The sequence below is a fragment of the Chelonia mydas genome, chromosome 3, assembly GCF_015237465.2.
Source record: "Chelonia mydas isolate rCheMyd1 chromosome 3, rCheMyd1.pri.v2, whole genome shotgun sequence".
Lineage (NCBI taxonomy): Eukaryota > Metazoa > Chordata > Testudines > Cheloniidae > Chelonia > Chelonia mydas.
This window is the reverse complement of record NC_057851.1, coordinates 126,486,423-126,505,495: the sequence shown is the minus strand read 5'-3', so window position 1 is coordinate 126,505,495 and position 19,073 is coordinate 126,486,423. Positions and strand designations below refer to the sequence as shown.

General features: G+C 43.0%; 1 protein-coding gene across 3 annotated transcripts in view; it reads left to right on the top strand.

The window, feature by feature from the left end:
* Positions 1-309: 309 nt before the first annotated feature.
* Positions 310-19,073, top strand: part of GALNT2 (polypeptide N-acetylgalactosaminyltransferase 2) — a 153,495-nt gene continuing 134,731 nt past the window's right edge. For 2 of the 3 annotated variants that reach the window (XR_005224791.2, XM_037895223.2), the window contains exon 1: positions 310-498. Coding sequence is in view for 1 of the 3 variants with exons in the window: in XM_037895223.2 (XP_037751151.1) it covers positions 388-498 (111 nt within the window). In the remaining 2 variants the exon portion in view is untranslated. The remainder of the gene's footprint in view (positions 499-19,073) is intronic. The other variant, XM_037895224.2, reaches the window with a different exon arrangement.

Genomic DNA, 19,073 nt, shown 5'->3' with positions numbered 1-19,073 from the left:
AATGCTCTCCCAGAGTCCCAGGCCGGCAGCCCCCGCCCCGCCCAGCCCAGCCCAGCCCAGCCCAGCCCAGCCCAGCCCGCCGAGGGGCAGCGCCGGGCTCACGCGGCGCTCGGAGCAGGTGGCGCGCGTCAGGGGAGGCTGGCAGGAGCCCCGCCCTCCCAGCCGGGGGCGGGGCGGGGCGGGGCGGTGGGAGGTCCAGCGTGATGTAACCATGGAGACGCCACTCGTCCTTCCCTGCCCCGCCCCTTGTGGGGCCGGGCGGCTCGGGATTGGCCGGGGGGCGGGCGCTCGCCCTCTGCCCCCTGACCCTGCGCGGCGGCGGCTGCTGGTGGCCGTTTCCTGCTGGCCTGGCGGCGGTGGCGGTGGCTGCACGGGGCGGGCGGGAGGATGCGGCGCAGGTCTCGGCTGCTGCTCTGCTTCGCCTTCCTCTGGGTGCTGGGCATCGCCTACTACATGTACTCGGGGGGCAGCGCCGCGCTGGCCGGGGGCGGCAGGAAGGTGAGTGCGAGCCCGGGGGGCAGCGGCGGCGGGTCGACGCGGCTCCCTTCGCCCGGCAGCGCCTCCCCGCTCCCGGGGCCTGTGGCGGTCTGGTCCCCTCCCTCCGGTGCGGGGGTTCCCCGGTCTCCCCAGCCCGTGTGGTCCGCGGTCCGCTTCCCCGCCACGCAGCCCCTTCCCTCCCCGGGCGATGTGGGCTCCCCGCGGCGTGGCGACGTCCCCCTTGCCCATAGCGACCTGCTGGGGGGCCCCTCGCAGCCCGTGTTGTGTGTGTCGGGGCGGGGGGGTCGCCTAGTCTCCCGGGCTTCCTCTACCGGGTGCGGGCGGCTTTCTGCAGCCTCCCCTCAGTGCTGTCTCTTCTCCCTCCTAAGTGATGCGACCCCCGGGGGTGGGCAGGGAGAAGTTGGGGGAGAGGGGGGATTCATTTCTTTTCCCCTCTGCCTCCTACGAAGGAGGGGAAGGGGGTGGGTAAAAGCTTGTGTCACCCCCCTCCTCCCGCAGCACGTTTTAAAAGGCAGATGGTTTCTTTGTGGACTTCAGACTGGTTTCACCTCGTCATTGTATGGATCGCTCCTTCTCCAACTGCAACGAGCCACGTCCCAGGCTGTAGGGAAGTTTGTGTGGGAGGGTAGAGAATGGGGGCCGGGCTTGGGGCAAAGAGGGAAAGGGCAGGAAGAGATGTTCTGACTAGCTATTCACCCATTGGAAAAAGCAACTGGTTAATTACATCGTCTCTTAAATATTATTTGGTCGGTAGCTGGGATGTAGTCCCCTTTCTGTTTTCTCCTCCTCTCTCTGGCTCCTCTTCTGCCACCCTTGCTTTTACGCCTCTTCTTGGTAATTGCAGAGCCTCTCATAATAATCCTCTGTTCTCTTGCGTGTGTGTGTAAGAGGGTGATAATTCGGTTGTTCCACTTTTCAACCTAGAGAGGATAACTATAATTTTAATCACAACAGTGGATATTTTTTTATTTCCCTGTCCCTTATTCCTCATTTTTCTAAACCTTATTTTTGCAGTGCTTTAACAAAAAGAGCCTGACTTCTCAAATGCCAGCTTAGATTGAGCTGGTGCTCTACTCCTTTTTTTTAGTGGCTCAATTAATAATGCTTTGAAACTGCCTGACTAGATACAATTCAGAAGTCATTTAATGTAATCATGTACTGTGACTTTTTAAGTAAATATTTTATAATATATTGTAACACTTCATTGGTCATGGAAATGTCAGGCTTTGGTTAGGTACTTTTATAGTCCACTTTCATATGGGTCCAAAGATCTTTAGAATATGAAAATATCTTTTAAAATATGAAACTTTAATTTTTGTAGTGTCAAATTAACAAAATATGTAAAATTAAGTTTTATATTAAGACTAGCAAAGCCAGGAACTTTCGACTTTAAAAAAAGTTATGGGTAGGGGTAGCAAAATTGTCAGAACGTTTGTTATTTTGTACATATGCTCATGTCATATCATGTAAAAAACCAGGGTAACATTGTTTAGCTAGGAATTTGCCTTTTAAATCCAAACCTTAATTCTTTTTGAAGTAATGTTTCACAATTACAAGATGGGTCTGTATTTCCCATTAATGTTGATGGAGTTTGAATAGGTATTTTCAAGACGGACGTCTGCTGAGGGACAGATCCTACAGTAAATCTTGAAGTAAAATCATGTTAGTTCCATGAGTAAGAGTTTGTACAACGAGGGTCTGCATCTGAGTTAATGTTTTGCCATACTGTCTTTTCATAGTTCAAAATGAATTTACTATGCCGTAACTATTGAATAAAACTTTAATGTTGTAACTAAGTATTAATGTATAACTGTAAATACAAACCCTTCTTCTTCTTAAACAGATACAGAGGGCTCATAGCCAAAATAAGTCTAGCATGTGATGGAATTAGGGCAGGGTCTTAAAAAGCTCCTTTGTTGAGGGTCCATACAAGTGTATTTAGTAAGTAAAAATAGGCTGCTGATAGTATATAGTCGAGGCAGGGAAAATTAGCTAGGACAAAAATCTTAATATTTAGAGAAATTAATATCAAGGGAAATATACTCGACACGTTATTTAACTTTATTAATATTAAGAGGGCTGTGGTGTTGATCCTTTTTTCCAAATTTCATGACTAGTTACCATTCCATAGAAAATTCAATAAGTCTGAACAGTTGGGAGAGTTACAGCAAAGAGGAGCCGAAAAGAGAGAAGAGTTAATAAGCATGGACAGGGACTTAGCACTGGATTAAAATATGCAAGACTAAAGTAATGCCTGGTACAGAGGAAAATGGGTATTGGGGCCATAAGAAACAAGTGGGGAAATTAACAATTATAGATGGATTGGTGATTTAGGATTCTGTTTTCTGTCAGCGAAGCATAAAATTTAATCCCAACCCTTAGAATGGTTTAGTGAATGTAAGTAGAGGAAGAGATGTGTGAATGTAATTGCTTTTGAAATATCAGTAAAAGACTCATTGACTTAAAATGTCAGATCCTGAAATAAAGCAAAAACACACTCTTAGCTTTATGAATAGAAATGCTGCTGTGGTGAATTTCTTGGTCTAGATGACTCTGTAGTCCTAATTGCTCTCAAACTATTTCAGTACGGCAAAAGCACAGAAGAGTCTCTTGTGGAATATCAGTTTTAGTAGACTGAGTTCTTGGCTTGCTCAGTCTACAAATTACAGAACTGGGAAAAGGATGGTTCATAATTATATAATTAAAAGTTAGAATGCAAATTACTCAATCTCATTCATACAAAGAACATATGCTTATGTTAGGATGACAAAAAAGTACAAATCTAGGGAATAATAATTCAGATCTATTGAATTTTGTGGTATAGGTCCATGTTCTGCAAGGTGATGAGGTCAAACAATTCCCATTGATTTCAGTATCTTTATTGATTATTTGTACAATTGTAGCCTAGGGGCCCTAGTCATAGACCAGGACCCTATTGTGCTAGGTGGTGTACATACAGAACAAAAAGACAGTCCCTGCCCAAAGGGTTCACAATCCAAGTATCAGACAAGAGACACTGAAGTATATAGACAGATGGGGGAGTTTAAGTAAACAGTGAGACAGTATTGGTTAGCATGATAAACAGTGGTCTGTGCACAGCCTAACTTGTCAAATTTTTTTGTAGACATTGTGGCAGCAGAGTGTCCTTAGGAGGGATCTGAATGTGGATAATGAGGTAGCTTTGTGGATGTTTACAGGAAGTGTCTCCCAAGCATGTGGAGCAGCCTGGGAGAAAGCACAACTTTGACGGTGCTCACTACGGTGCATGATTGGGCCCATCGAGTAACCAGGACTTTAGCTTTTTCCTTATTAGAATTGTCTGACATCCTTAATTTGTGTTTCTGTTTCTTTGGTTCTCCACTTGCTGTCTTTCAGTGCTTGCACTGCCTTATAAAGAATGTGTGTAGCTAGTAGTGTATACTTTTATTGAATTAAGCTACTGTGGGTTCTATATAAGTAATGTGCTAAATAATGATGTGCATCAAAAACCTAAACATGGCTTATCAGAAACACAAACCTTGTAGTAATTTGGCTACAGTTTTGGGGGATGGTGAACAATGGTTGCCTTTTATGATGTGGGATATTTGATTACTTACTGTTTCAAAAGTAGCATACTTCTGTGATTTATTTAGCACTCTTTTGCCAGCAAGTTCTGCATATTCATTCTCATTCAGAACAAATAAACTTTCATGACTGCTCCCATTTTCAAAGCTGGAAAATATGTCTTCTGTTGGAGGTATGAAATGGTACACTAGTTATTACATGGATAATATTTCACAGGGACAATCAGATTCTGCTCAAGTTAATGTGTATGCGTAAGGCAATCATAAAAAGGCTGTTACCCAAACATATTAGGATTTCCCTGGCTGATTGCTTGGCTTTCTACAGCTATGGAAGAGAATGGGTCTATCAGGCCAGAAGGTCCCCTTTTTCCCCCCAAAGAGCAGCAGTTGGAGGGTTCCTCATTATTTTCACCTAAGGAACCTCTGATAATTGGGGTGAGCGGGGCCACTACACCGCAAGTAGAACTAGGAGCCACTCAGCTCATCATATGGGTAACTCTGCAGGATCGTCTTAAAGTTCAAAGTAAAAAAGTTTGTAAAATGGTTCCAGGATCTGTTAATCTCTATTATTCCAGGATGTTTTGTGGCCTAGTAAAACTAGAGGGATTCAGAATTACAATTAGCTGAGCCACAGGGAGGCAGGCTACTCCTGAGCTGGCTGTGTGTCTCCTCTCTACAGTTGATTTTTCTACCCCTACACGCCCCCTCCCCCCCACCCCCCCTCTGGTTTTCTGAAATGGACAGATTCTTGATAGGTTGGCTTACCATGGAGCAAGCAGAAAAGGAATGAATCAAAGAAAAAGGTTATGCCTTAACTCAAGAGTATATCTGTTCATTAAAAGTAAATCAAGGTCAGGGGATGGGGTGCTTCTATGGTAGCTCAAGGCTGACAGGACTTTAGCATTGTGCCAGTTAGCAAATGCAACATATCTCTATAATATAACCTTTTTTTTTTTTAAACCAGGACATTAAGTACAATAATGTTAAATGAAGCATATATAACAAGTATGAAGGCGAGAACAAGAAAACTACATATAGAAATATGACATTTCAAATTCATTTTTGTAAGTTTAAGTGGAAACAAAAGGAAATGTTTTTGTCTAGTTTTTCAGTGATCGTAGTCTGTCTTGTTTTAGCCTACTTTTGTCACCAAAAATGAAACTTCCTGATAAGTGGCTTTTTTAATTGACAGTGTCCATTTTAAGTTATAGCATAGGACACGTCAAGGAACGTATATAGAGGCTCTGGGCTGTTTTGGGAAAATGTATTTTAAAAAAGTGTGGGAGCTGCACGGAGCCTTCTCAACTTGGCCTCTGTTGCTTGTGTTTGAGGTAGCCCTTTCTGCCCATCTTATAACTTGAGGATTCTGAACATATAGCCACACAGGGAATTTGAGTTTGGGCTGCTATCATTTGAGATAACTCCTTATCCTATATGTTCTTGGATTTGGTTTGTTAGTATCTCAGTGTTGGGATGATTTGGCTATTCTTAATCTTGAACAGGTACCATAACTAGTTCTGTATGGCTCTTCTCTCTTCTTGAGTTCTTAATTTTCTAGAAAGAGCTTGGAACTAGAAGGCAAATGATGCTCCTTTGTGTCTTGGAGGTAATAGGTAAGGCTAAGAGTTCTGTCATGGATATTTTTAGTAAAAGTCATGGACAGGTCACGAGCAAAACAGAAAAATTAATGGAAGCCGTGACCTGTCCCTAACTCTTACTAAAAATATCTCTGACAAAATGGGGATCTGCAGCTCCGCACACTACTTCAAGAAGGGCAGCTGCAGGGACTAGGAGCTGCCTGCAGCAGCTGGGGGCCGTGGGGTACCCCTGCCACCTGCAGTTCCGGACATCTCTCATTGCCTGTGGGGGGCTGGGAGCTTGGCGTTCCCCGCCACCCATGGGGGCCAGGAGCTGCCGCAGTGGCCTGGAGCTCGGGGCTTCCCTGCCACCCCCGGTGGCCTGGAGCTCGGGAATTCCCCTGCCACCACCTGCTGGGAGCTTGCTGGGGGGTTTCCCCTTCAGCGTCTGTCACTCCCTGGCGGCAGGGTGCTCTGGGTGGGGCGGGTCTCTGTGGGTCTCCAGCGTCTGTCGCTCCCTGATGGCAGGGAGCTGCGGGGGCCAACAGAGGCGGCGGGGGTACCCCACAGCTTCCTGCTTCAGCGGGCGGCAGGGGATCTTGCAGCTCCCGACCACCGCAGGCTGAAGTCATGGAGGCCACTGAAAGTCAGATTCCATGACTTCTGTGACTTTCGTGATTAAATCGCAACCTTAGTAATAGGTGACGCATTATTTTTTTCTTGTAATCTGCCGTTCTTCATTCGAAAGGGAATTGTGATATGTTCTTTAATTACTGTGCCACCAAGGCTTTTCTTCTTTCACTGCAGTACAGAAAAGTATTTTGAAAATGTAGTTATATGTACTTCCCGTTTATTAAAGTCTCGTTTTACAGAATTATTTTAGTATGCTTTGACTGACAAAATGACTCCATGTCTGTGGTAGTTTTAGTCAGTCATCCTCATGGAACGTGTCTTGTGTGAAACTTGGTTCATGTGCAGTTTTAGACCAGAATTACGTAGTAGGCTCTTTCCCTGTTGCCTATGGGCTCTTTGAGGTGATATTTTCATGGGAAACCTCACATTTGCATGGGGAGATTGTGGGAAACTGATATTTAACTGCAAGACACCTGTCACTTTTGTTCTTCAGTTTAGTGATTGTCTTTGGTCTCAATGCTGATGATACCACTCTTAAGTTACGTACGGTAGATATGGATAAGAGAGCTGTGTAGGGAGAATTGTCTAATGATTAGAACAGGCAACTGAGGAAACAAGACTCAGATTCTATTCATAGGTGTTCCATGAACATGGTGTATCATCTTGAGCAAGTCTCTTAAACTGCCTGTCTTTTAGTCTCCATTTTGCATGGCTACTGTGAGGTTTAATGGTTGTAATTCTCAAAGTATTATTCCATATTCCACTTTGATTTGCTGCCTCACTATGGTTTCTGTATAGATCAACTTTAAAACTGTAGTGATGTTGCTCTTCGTATTTAGGAAGAAAGAAAAGGAATACTTGTGGCACCTTAGAGACTAACCACTTTATTTGAGCATAAGCTTTCGTGACTACAGCTCACTTCATCGGATGCATACTGTGGAAAGTACAGAAGATCTTTTTATACACACAAACCATGAAAAAATGGGTGTTTACTACTACAAAAGGTTTCCTTTCCCCCCACCCCACTCTCCTGCTGGTAATAGCTTATCTAAAGTGATCACTCTCCTTACAATGTGTATGATAATCAAGTTGGGCCATTTCCAGCAGAAATCCAGGGTTTAACGAGCAGGTCTGTGGGGTGGGGCGGGGGGGGGTAGGAAAAAACAAGGGGAAATAGGTTACCTTGCATAATGACTTAGCCACTCCCAGTCTCTATTCAAGCCTAAGTTAATTGTATCCAATTTGCAAATGAATTCCAATTCAACAGTCAACAGGTTGTGGGGCAAGTGATGCTGCTTTTCCACAATTTCAGCCCGTGCACGTCGGTGGAAGCACTGTGTGTAGAAGTCCAGTCTGCTGTCTCGACCTTCAGGAGGAGTCCACCTAGAATCCTTCTTTTTGTAGTGTTGGTAGGGAGGTCTCTGTGGATTAGTATGTTGTTCAGAGGTGTGTTGGAAATATTCCTTGAGTCAGAGACATTGAAAATAGGATTCTAGGTCACCACAGAACTGTATCATGTTCCTGGGGGTGGAGGGGCAGAGGGAGAGGCTCCAAGATAGGACAGCAGCTTCTGCTGGGCTAAGAGTATAGTTGGATAGGTTAACAATATTGCTGGGTGGGTTGAGGGAACCATTGCTGTGGCCCCTTGTGACATGTAGTAGTTTAGAAAGTTTAGTGTCCTTTTTCTTTTGTAGAGAAGCAAAGTGTGTGCTGTAAATGGCTTGTCTAGTTTTAGTAAAGTCCAGCCATGAGGAAGTTTGTGTGGAAGGTTGTTTTTTTATGAGAGTATCCATTTTTGAGAGCTCATTCCTTATCTTTCCCTGTTTGCTGTAGAGGATGTTGATCAGGTGGTTCCGCAGTTTCTTTGAGAGCGTGTGGCACAAGCTGTCAGCATAGTCTGTGTGGTATGTAGATTGTAATGGATTTTTTACCTTCAGTCCTTTTGGTACGATGTCCATCTGTTTGCATTTGGAAAGGAAGATGATGTCTGTCTGTATCTGTACAAGTTTTTTCATGCAGTTGATAGATTTCCACTCCATATGGCTAAATGCAGTGCCTTGCATAATGACAGGTTTCAGAGTAACAGCCATGTTAGTCTGTATTTGCAAAAAGAAAAGGAGTACTTGTGGCACCTTAGAGACTAACCAATTTATTTGAGCATAAGCTTTCATGAGCTACAGCTCACTTCATCGGATGCATACTGTGGAAAGTACAGAAGATCTTTTTATACACACAAACCATGAAAAAATGGGTGTTTACCACTACAAAAGGTTTTCTCTCCACCCACCCCACTCTCCTGCTGGTAATAGCTTATCTAAAGTGATCACTCTCCTTACAATGTGTATGATAATCAAGTTGGGCCATTTCCAGCACAAATCCAGGGTTTAACAAGAACGTCTGGGGGGTGGGGGATAGGTTACCTTGCATAATGACTTAGCCACTTCCAGTCTCTCTTCAAGCCTAAGTTAATTGTATCCAATTTGCAAATGAATTCCAATTCAGCAGTCTCTCGCTGGAGTCTGGTTTTGAAGTTTTTCTGTTGTAATATCGCAACTTTCATGTCTGTAATCGCGTGACCAGAGAGATTGAAGTGTTCTCCGACTGGTTTATGAATGTTATAATTCTTGACATCTGATTTGTGTCCATTTATTCTTTTACGTAGAGACTGTCCAGTTTGACCAATGTACATGGCAGAGGGGCATTGCTGGCACATGATGGCATATATCAACATTGGTGGATGTGCAGGTGAACGAGCCTCTGATAGTGTGGCTGATGTGATTAGGCCCTGTGGTGGTGTTCCCTGAATAGATATGTGGGCACAGTTGGCAACGGGCTTTGTTGCAAGGATAGGTTCCTGGGTTAGTGGTTCTGTTGTGTGGTATGTAGTTGCTGGTGAGTATTTGCTTCAGGTTGGGGGGCTGTCTGTAGGCAAGGACTGGCCTGTCTCCCAAGATTTGTGAGAGTGTTGGGTCGTCCTTCAGGATAGGTTGTAGATCCTTAATAATATGTTGGAGGGGTTTTAGTTGGGGGCTGAAGGTGACGGCTAGTGGCGTTCTGTTATTTTCTTTGTTAGGCCTGTCCTGTAGTAGGTGACTTCTGGGAACTCTTCTGGCTCTATCAATCTGTTTCTTCACTTCAGCAGGTGGGTATTGTAGTTGTAAGAATGCTTGATAGAGATCTTGTAGGTGTTTGTCTCTGTCTGAGGGGTTGGAGCAAATGCGGTTGTATCGCAGAGCTTGGCTGTAGACGATGGATCATGTGGTGTGGTCAGGGTGAAAGTTGGAGGCATGTAGGTAGGAATAGCAATCAGTAGGTTTCCGGTATAGGGTGGTGTTTATGTGACCATCGTTTATAGCACTGTAGTGTCCAGGAAGTGGATCTCTTGTGTGGACTGGACCAGGCTGAGGTTGATGGTGGGATGGAAATTGTTGAAATCATGGTGGAATTCCTCAAGTGCTTCTTTTCCATGGGTCCAGATGATGATGATGTCATCAATGTAGCGCAAATAGAATAGGGGAGTTAGGGGACGAGAGCTGAGGAAGCGTTGTTCTAAGTCAGCCATAAAAATGTTACCAACAGGAGAGTGGGTTTGTTGGGGGGGGAAACGGCCCACCTTGATTATCATATACATTGTAAGGAGAGTGATCACTTTAGATAAGCTATTACCAGCAGGAGAGTGGGGTGGGGGGAAAGGAAACCTTTTGTAGTGGTAAACACCCATTTTTTTCATGGTCTGTGTGTATAAAAAGATCTTCTGTACTTTCCACAGTATGCATCCGATGAAGTGAGCTGAAGTTCACGAAAGCTTATGCTCAAATAAATTGGTTCGTCTCTAAGGTGCCACAAGTATTCCTTTTCTTTTTGCGAATACAGACTAACACGGCTGTTACTCTGAAACCTTTGTATTTAGGGTTCTTCTGTAAATGGAAATGGCCCCCTGGAGTGATGCGGTTTAAAAAGTGTAGAAAATGAATGATGCGAGGCATAAGCACAATGCCTGTTTAAGTTTCTTGACAGTCATGCATTACAAGGTTTAGTGTAAACACCATCCATGCTCATAAGGTGTGCCAGGTCCTTCCAAAAATACTTTTTGATATCTGATCCCTGTCTGTGATATAAATATGATGGCAGTTTTTTTCTGTTGAAGAATCTTTTGCTTTTATCCATACAAAATGCACTTTCCCATCCTCACTGTCAACTTCCCAACTGTCAGGGTAGTTAAGCACTGGAATAAATTGCCTAGGGAAGTTGTGGAATTTCCATCACTGGAGATTTTTAAGAGCAGGTTAGACAAACACCTGTCAGGGATGGTCTAACCATGAGTGCAGGGGACTGGACTGGACTAGATGACCTCTTGAGGTCCCGTCCAGTTCTATGATTCTATGAATGAGACAGATTCTTCTGCTCCTTTCTACTGAATTTAAAACTACCTGAATCCTACATGCATACTACATGGTAATTCTATGTGACTAATTTTTCTTGTAATATTTTGATATACTTTTGCACAAACACCTTCATGTAATTTTTAAAAATGAGCAAAAAAACCCCTACTGTATCCATGGGGGGCAGACATTGGCAAGAAATTTCATAGATGCTTGATTCCCTGTTGCACCATGTACCAGAGGTGCTTGAAATACAAAGGATTCAGTTGTGGAAAGGTTATGCAAAGGATTGGCACAAAGCTAATGTATTATGAGAGAACTGGACTTGACATAACCATAGCCATCTTGTGCACTTAGCCACCATAAGCTGGAAGTGAGGACACCACAGGGTCAGGAAAATTTTGGCCTTGGCTTAGGCAGACAGAACAAAAACATCTGCACAATTGCAGTGTTACTAACTAAGATAGATAAAGTGAAAGGATAGACTCATGAGAAGTGTGGGGAGGGGGAGGGGAGGGAAAGTGAATAGCTAAACTTGATCTGGCTACCTGAGTTTGTAAGTTTCTTGCTAAAGTTGCTTTGTTGATAAGTAGAATAACGAATTATTTGCTGTTGGTAGGGAGCTGCTTCAATGCCTTGGTAAAGCAATAGAAACTTTATGTCTTGTTAACTAGTTTGATTTGGCATCAAGCTGTTGCCATCTGATGGTGTGTTGGCATAAGTCAGTGGTTTTCAGCTTGTGGTACATGAACCGTTGGGGGGGGTCTGCAGACTAAGATTTCCAAAGGGGTCTGCACACGCATTCAAAATCTTTTAGGGGTCTGCAAATGAAAAATGTTGAAAACCATTGGCCTAAGTGATTAAACGTCTCTGTCCAGCTATTAGTAAATATCTGTATCACGAAACCTCTACTACAGCTGGCAGACTCAGCAGAAAGGACAATGAGAGTTAGTCTCTGGGTGAATTATCTTTTCATTGGCTAGCAAAGGTTTTATCTGATTTAGTGTTGAGGCACGCTGGCCAGGCAGTGCCAAAGAGCCTATGGTATGGGCACTGCCATTATATCTGTTCTGTCAAGAAGTGGACCATTTCAGTCTTCATGGCTGTCAATTCAGCATCTTTCATAATCAGTAAATTTGCTCAGTTTTTTACTATGTACCAGCTTCTTGATTTTGCCAGATGCTATTCTATAACGTTCCATTGTATAAGCTGAGCAACTTCTGTAACATGGCTCTAATTTTATTATTCTTGATTTTTTCATAGTTGTGTTCTGAGAAGACCATGTATTAGGTTTTTTTAGGCTGTCACTTTGCCATGAAAATCCCACTGAGATGCAGTTTTTACTGTGTGATTTAATTTTAACAAATTGGCAGCTGATTAATATGTGGAGCAGTTATTACCCATACATAATACACTAGTTGATACTTTTTTGAAATTTTAATTAGGAAATGTTCTTTTTAGTTCCATCAGTTCAGCATCTGGCTTTCTTTTGAAGTTGTCTGCAGATGACCGCTAAATGACAAAATAATAATTGTAATACATACAAAAAAGACCCTTTGTGAAGTCTTTGGAATGGTTCTATCATTTACCAGATTCTTCAGAACTATTCTTAATACCTCTAAAAATGATAAATCAGTGCCAAAAAGGACCGATTACTTGCTGAACCATTTTTCTTCCTATTGGATATATGCAGAAATGCTCCACATCCTGCCACAAACAACCCCCTTTGGAAAAGATTGTAGTTATTACTGAGGTCTACGGTATGCAGTACCATGTGAGATAATGTCCTATGCCAGACTGTAGTTCAAAGCCAAAGTCTTTGGCAAGGTTCCTAGGTAGTGGTGGCAGGCAAGACATTCGTAATGGTTAATTCATTAAAATTTCCTTTTGAAATGAGAATTCAAATACAGTAGCCCCTCTGTTCTGATATTAAACTTAATTTTCTACATTGCCCACAAGTTTTCAGTTTTAGAATTTCTGTTAATTACAGCATAGAAAGTGGTTGGGGTGAAGGTGGATATTTTGGCAACTGGATAGGGGACATTTGGGCTTTTGCCACTTGAGGTTTGTGGAAATAAACATCTAGCTAATAAATTTCTACTAAAAGTGATCAGCATTGAAGTGGCTAAGTGATGTTTACAATGTCATCTTCAGATTTCAATTTAAAGATGACGCACATATGGATTGTTGAGGGGGAGAGCAACTTGGGCTTGTGCTCATTACAGCGCACAGTGGGGGAAAAAAGCACGTCTGAAACTTTTTTTTGTGGAAGCCTAGCATCAGAGATTCAGGTCCTTTCTAGGCTGTAAGACTCTTGACTGGCGAATTAGTGGTATCACAAGAGCCAGGAAAGTAAAAACTGAGCAGCTGAAGAGAATGGATGTTTAGACTCTTCAAATTGTTTTTATTTTAATGCTTAACTCTCCTGCAGTGACTGATATCTATGATATAGAAAGCCTTTGCTAAGCTTATAGAACGTTAAGGTAAGGTGCTATGCCTCAAAAACATCCCCAAGACCGTCCAAAAATTCTTGAGCAAACCCAGGTAAAACCAGATTTGACGATCCTAGTATTTCTGAGGTTAAAAACCATTATAAAGGCCTGAAAGGCACTGTTTCTATACAGTAAACCCGTAAATAAAGGCACAAGCATAATTTAAAAAAAAAAAAAAATCACTGAGGTTACACTTAATCCATTGAGATGACTAGGATGGTTCATACCTCTTAGTTTTGTTTCAGGCTATTTGCAAAAGCAAGAATACAACATTGTATTGATTTACACTCATCTTGTCAATATTTTCAAGTAACTGAAATAGTGTACATTCTCCTAGAAATGTCTAAGATCTTGTCTACTGCAGGAAGAACAGGAGTACTTGTGGCTTGTACTGTGACTCTCTTGGAAAACTTCTCACCATTATGAACGCTACTTTAGCAATGATGGAAACGCCAGGAAAAAGGCTGCCAAAATTGTCTTTAGTACTGGTTTGACTATAATTATTAGTATTGCGCAGAACCCCAATCTTGTGCTAAACACTGTAAAATCATAATAGACTTTCTATCCTGAAGAGCTTACAAAAAGGCTTACTCCCAGAAGGGTTACTGAAACAGTGATAAAAATGGTGTTGGCAGTTTGTGGTCCTGTCTACATTAGTGTCCAATACTGCTGTGTCTTGTTGCTGTTTTCTTTTTAAAAAAAAATTCCCTAATTTAGTCACATCTTAACCAATTAACTAGAAAATTATCTGGCAAAATAGACCAAAGTAGACCAGCAACCTGTTTAGTGCTGCGCAGGTGCTCAGGAAACCCATCCAGGGAAGGGGTGCCCGACCCCGGCCCCACAATAGCCCGGCCAGTCCCCAACTTGCTGGCCGGAGCGCCCCTACCCCGGCCTGAACCCAGCCGGTACAACCCGGACCCGGCCGGGGCGCCCCTCCCTGAACCCACGCCCAGCCCAGACCTGTCGTGGCTGAAGCACTCCTCCCTGAACCTAGCCCTGCAGGCGCTGAGAGAGGAGTACCTATCCTGCAGCCCCAGCCCCAGAGCCTCCATGGTGGGGAGAGGCACCCCTCCCACCTCCAGCCCAGGTGCTGCTGGGAGGAGTCCTCTTTCCCCGCCATAGCCCTGGAGCACCCTCCTGCACCCAAACCCCTCATTCCCAGCCCCACCCCAGAGCCTGCACCCCTAGGCGGAGCCCCTGCACCCAACCCTGAGCCCCCTCCCACACTCCAAACAGCTCGGCCCCACCCACACCACATGGATCTTGTTATGTGTACTGATATGAAGGTGATGTGTCACACCACCTCCATATTGGTGCACATAACAAAATTCATTCTGCACATGGGTGGGAAAAATTAGAGGGAACACTGGCTGAGATATCACCGTATTTGTTTGTGTTGCGAAACGATTTATTTTCCCCTCTTCTCTCCTGCATAATACAGGCTTGTCCTGAACTGAAGGTTCAGATTATAAAACTACTTCTTGTTTCCTGTATCTGAGTGACTTTCTGCAATCATTAAAACATGCTGTGATACTAAAATAAATGGCAAGAAGGCTTAATATTCTGAGGTGGTGTCAAATGTCACTTTCAGTTTTGGGAGCTATAATAATTATTTACTCCATGTCTGTATGCAAAGTCTTTATTGCCTGTAGTTCTGTTGTCTTGCTCTCACCTTTTGTGTGTGTGCTTATTAGTTTCTTGTTAGCAGTCTTTAGAGCAGTTGTTCCTGGTATTGTCAGTCACAAAGAGTGTCCCTGCCAATTAATTTGAAAGCATTGATCTAGAATTACTGACGAGATAAGGCATCATCCTTATCCTGTTCTTTCACTCACAAAAGACAAAATCTTCTGACCATACTGTCCAAGCAGGTAAACTACATAGCCTTGGCTATAAAAATTCAACTCTTTTTGTGAGCATTACCTTTCTTAGTTAAAGTACATGGTCTTAATTATTCCATATTAGGATTCCTCCTGTAAAAACTGTCTTCATTATTTTGTGGCTGTCTGATTCTGTTGTAGGTGTTGAAGTAAAATTACTGACCCATGTATGGATGCCTTTTGTAATGCTCAAAAATATCACAAAACCCCTCTTACTAAATAAGTCTATCTAGCTATTCTGCTAGCTTTTCTATCCTCAGGCCTCAAAAACTCAGACTTTAAGGTCAGAAGGGACCTTCGTGATCATATAGTCTGACCTCCTGCACATCACAGGCTACAGAACCTCACGTACTCCTGAAATAGACTCCTAACCTCTGTCTGAGTTACTGAAGTCCTCAAATCATGGTTTAAAGACTTCAAGTTAGAGTATTAACGATTTACAGTAGTTTAAACCTGCAAGTGATCTGTGCCCCATGCTGCAGAGGAAGGCAAAAAACCCCAGGGTCTCTGCCAGTCTCACATGGGGGACAATTCCTTCCCAACCGCAAATATGGCAGTCAGTTAGATCCTGAGCATGTGGGCAAGACCTGCCAGGAAAATAATTCTCTGTAGTAACTCAGAGCCCCTCCCCATCAAGTGTCCCATCTTCAGCAGTTGGGGATTTTTGCTACTGGCAGTTGCCAGTGGGCCACATGCCATCATAGGCCATCCCATTATACCATCCCTTCCATAAACTGAGCAAACTCAGTCTTGAAGCCAGTTAGGTTTTTTGCCCTCACTGCTCCCCTTGGAAGGCTGTTCCAGAACTTCACTTCTCTGATGATTAGAAACCTTTGTTTAATTTTGAGCCTAAATTTATTGCTTGCCGGTTTATAGTCATTTGTTCTTGTGTCCACATTAGTGTTTAAGTTAAATAACTCCTCTCCCTCCTTGGTATTTATCCCTCTGATGTATTTATAAAGAGCAATCATATGTCCCCTCAGCTTTCTTTTGGTTAGGCTAAACAAGCCAAACTCTTTGAGTATCCTTTCATAAGGTAGGTTTTCCATTCCTTGGATCATCCTACTAACCTTTCTCTGCACCTATTTCAGTTTGAATTAATCTTTCTTAAACATGGGAGACCAGACCTGCACACAGTATTCTAGATGAGGTCACCAGTGCCTTGTATAATGGTGTGAACACTTCCCTGTCTCTACTGGAAATGTCTCGCCTGATGCATCCTAGGACTGTATTAGCCTTTTTCACAGCCATATCACATCGACGGCTTGTAGTCATCCTGTGATCAACCAATACACCCAGGTCTTTCTCCTCCTCTGTCACTTCCAACTGGTAAGTCCCCAGCTTATAACAAAAAATCTTGTTGTTTGTCTCTAAATGCATGACCTGGCACTCTTCATTATTAAATTTCATCCCATTTCTGTTACTCCAGTTTACAAGGTCATCCAGATCTTGTATGATATTCTGGTCCTCCTCCATATTGGTTATACTTCCCCACTTTGTGCCATCTGTAAATTTTATTGGCACGCTTTTTGGGCCTCGTCTATACTACGTGGTTAGGTTGACATAAGCTGCCTGGCGTTGACCTAGCTGTGGAAGTGTCTTCACTTAAATTTGTCTCCTGCTGATGTAAATCCTTCTCTACACCAGTTTAGTAATGCCATCTCGCTGAGTGGTGTAGGGTCACCCTCGATGTAATTAGGTCAATGCAGCATCAGTGTAGATGCTGTGTTGCTTACATTGATCGTTACAGGCCTCCAGGAGCCATCCCCCAATGAATACAAGCACTCATGGTGACCATGTGTACCACCAACACAAGGAGCCAAGTGTGCGTGTACACAAGTGATGCTAAAACTGTGGTGGCTGTATGCCAACATAAGTTAGGTCAACCTAATTTTGTAGTGTAGCTATGGCCTCGGTTTTGACCGTTGTGTTAACATTCAGTGTAGTTTTAGCTGTGTTGGTCCTAGGTGTTAATGGGCCATTCTATCTTGAGTGGTTCCATACAATATGTGCTAATTACTTATGCTAAACAATCTTTCACTTTGTTTTGCTGTGAGGCTGAGAGTAACTTTCCCAGGCCTGAAGAAGAGCTCTGTGGCTCAAAAGCTTGTCTCTCACCATGGAAATTGGTCCATTTAAAAGATATTACCTCACCAACCTTGTCTTTCATTGTGTAACAGTAAGAATTCCATTATTTGTAGGGTTTGTTTTTTAAACTCATGTATTTTTTTTAACTGCTAACTTCATTTTGCTCTTGCTCTGATCACTATTCTAATCATTTAGATTTATAATGTGCCTCCTGCAAATCAGGGTATAACATCACTTAATCTGTCATTAGCCAAGCGTCTGGCTATGGTGGTACCCTGGTTCTGTGGCTCACTACTCCAGCCAAGGATGTGCTGCCACCAGTACAATGTCAAACAGACTATTTGTATATGGAAATCTTCTTTATGTAACACTTAAATCTCTCTCTTTCAGCCATGATGTATACATATATTCTATGGTCTTTATCCAGAAGTACCAACAATTATTGAAGTTGATGCTGTGGTAGCCTCCCTTCGGGACAAGAGAGAACTCCATTTGGGGAGCTTATCACTACTAAAGTGTTGAAAAAAGAGAAGGTTAGGGTGTGACTTGATCAGTCTAGAAGTACCTACATGGGGAACAGAAATGTGATTGTACAGGCTTTTCAATCTAGCAGTTAAAGTACAAGATCCAATGGCTAGCAACTGAAGCTGGGCAGATTTAGACTCAAAATAAGGCACAAACTTTTAAGTGATGGTAATTAATCATTGGAGCAGCTTAACTACAGATCTGGTAGATTCTCAGTCACTGGAAATATTTAAATCCAGATTGGATATTTTTCTAAAAGAGATGTTTCTAATTCAAACAGGAATTAATTAAAGGGAGTCCAATGGCCTGTGTTATATACAGGAGGTCAGACTAGATGATTGTAGTGGTCCCTTCTGGCCTTATCTGTGACTCAACTCCAAACCTTAGAAAGAAGAGAGCTATTGGTTGAGCTATTGGTTCTTGTGTCCCAAGGGTTAAGTTAAGCACAGTGCCTCTGGCATTCTTGGCCTCTGCTGGCCTGGTAAATTGAGGCTTGGAATTTAACCTGAGTAAAACCTTATTAGGTTACTGGGGTATGCCCTTTCAGTTTATTTTCACAGTTGACTGATGGCAGTCTCAGGGAAAAGTCTCACCAGCGCTTACAAACAAAAATATTCAAATGTTCTATTCATAGCCTTCCACACAGTATTTTAAATACACAAGGGTTCCAAGAACTTTTCGTTCAAAGCTATTTGATAGATTTTTTGGGGCTTTCAATGTGTACTTCTAATTTGTGAACTCTTTGTAATGTGTAAATGATGCTCTATAAACTTAGTGCAAAATTTAGGTGATTCGAGCTGTTTGGCTAATGTACAAAGCATTCCGTAATGTGGCTAGCCATGAAAAAAGTGGGACATTGCTTGTCTGTCAGGCAGGTGATAGCCAATCCTGAAAATTCTTTTACTGTCCTCTTGTGGAGACTCCTGTTTTTTGCTATTTGTTGAAGTAACAGCTTCTAGTGACTCTGGCTGAGGTATTGTCTCCACTGTCTCAGCCAGTCCCTGGATTGAGGAGTGAAATTGGGAGAAAGTGCTATGCATGCTGTGCTCCCCTTCAGCCCCTCAACAGCTCTTTGGTCACTCTACCATAGCCTCATACAGGGAACATCTGTTGTCAGAAGACAGAAGGAGCAGTCTAGGACCAAGTGTGACTGTGCTTTACTTCTCATCTACTACTCTTGCATATTAAGAGGCTTTCCTCAATGACAGCTCTGAAGACCAGAAGTAAGAGTAAGAATCTCAGGAAAAAGTGACACCACCTACTTCAGTGGAAGTAGAGGATCTACCCCTTCCCTCCCCCCGCAGTGATAACTACTTTAATCTGGAGTTATAACCTGGCCCTTTTCTTGCACTCGTTTGTAGTAACAATGACAAATAAGTTGGATGGCATTTCCTGGAGGTTAATGGCTAGCTTTTGTGTAAATGGATATCAGCTG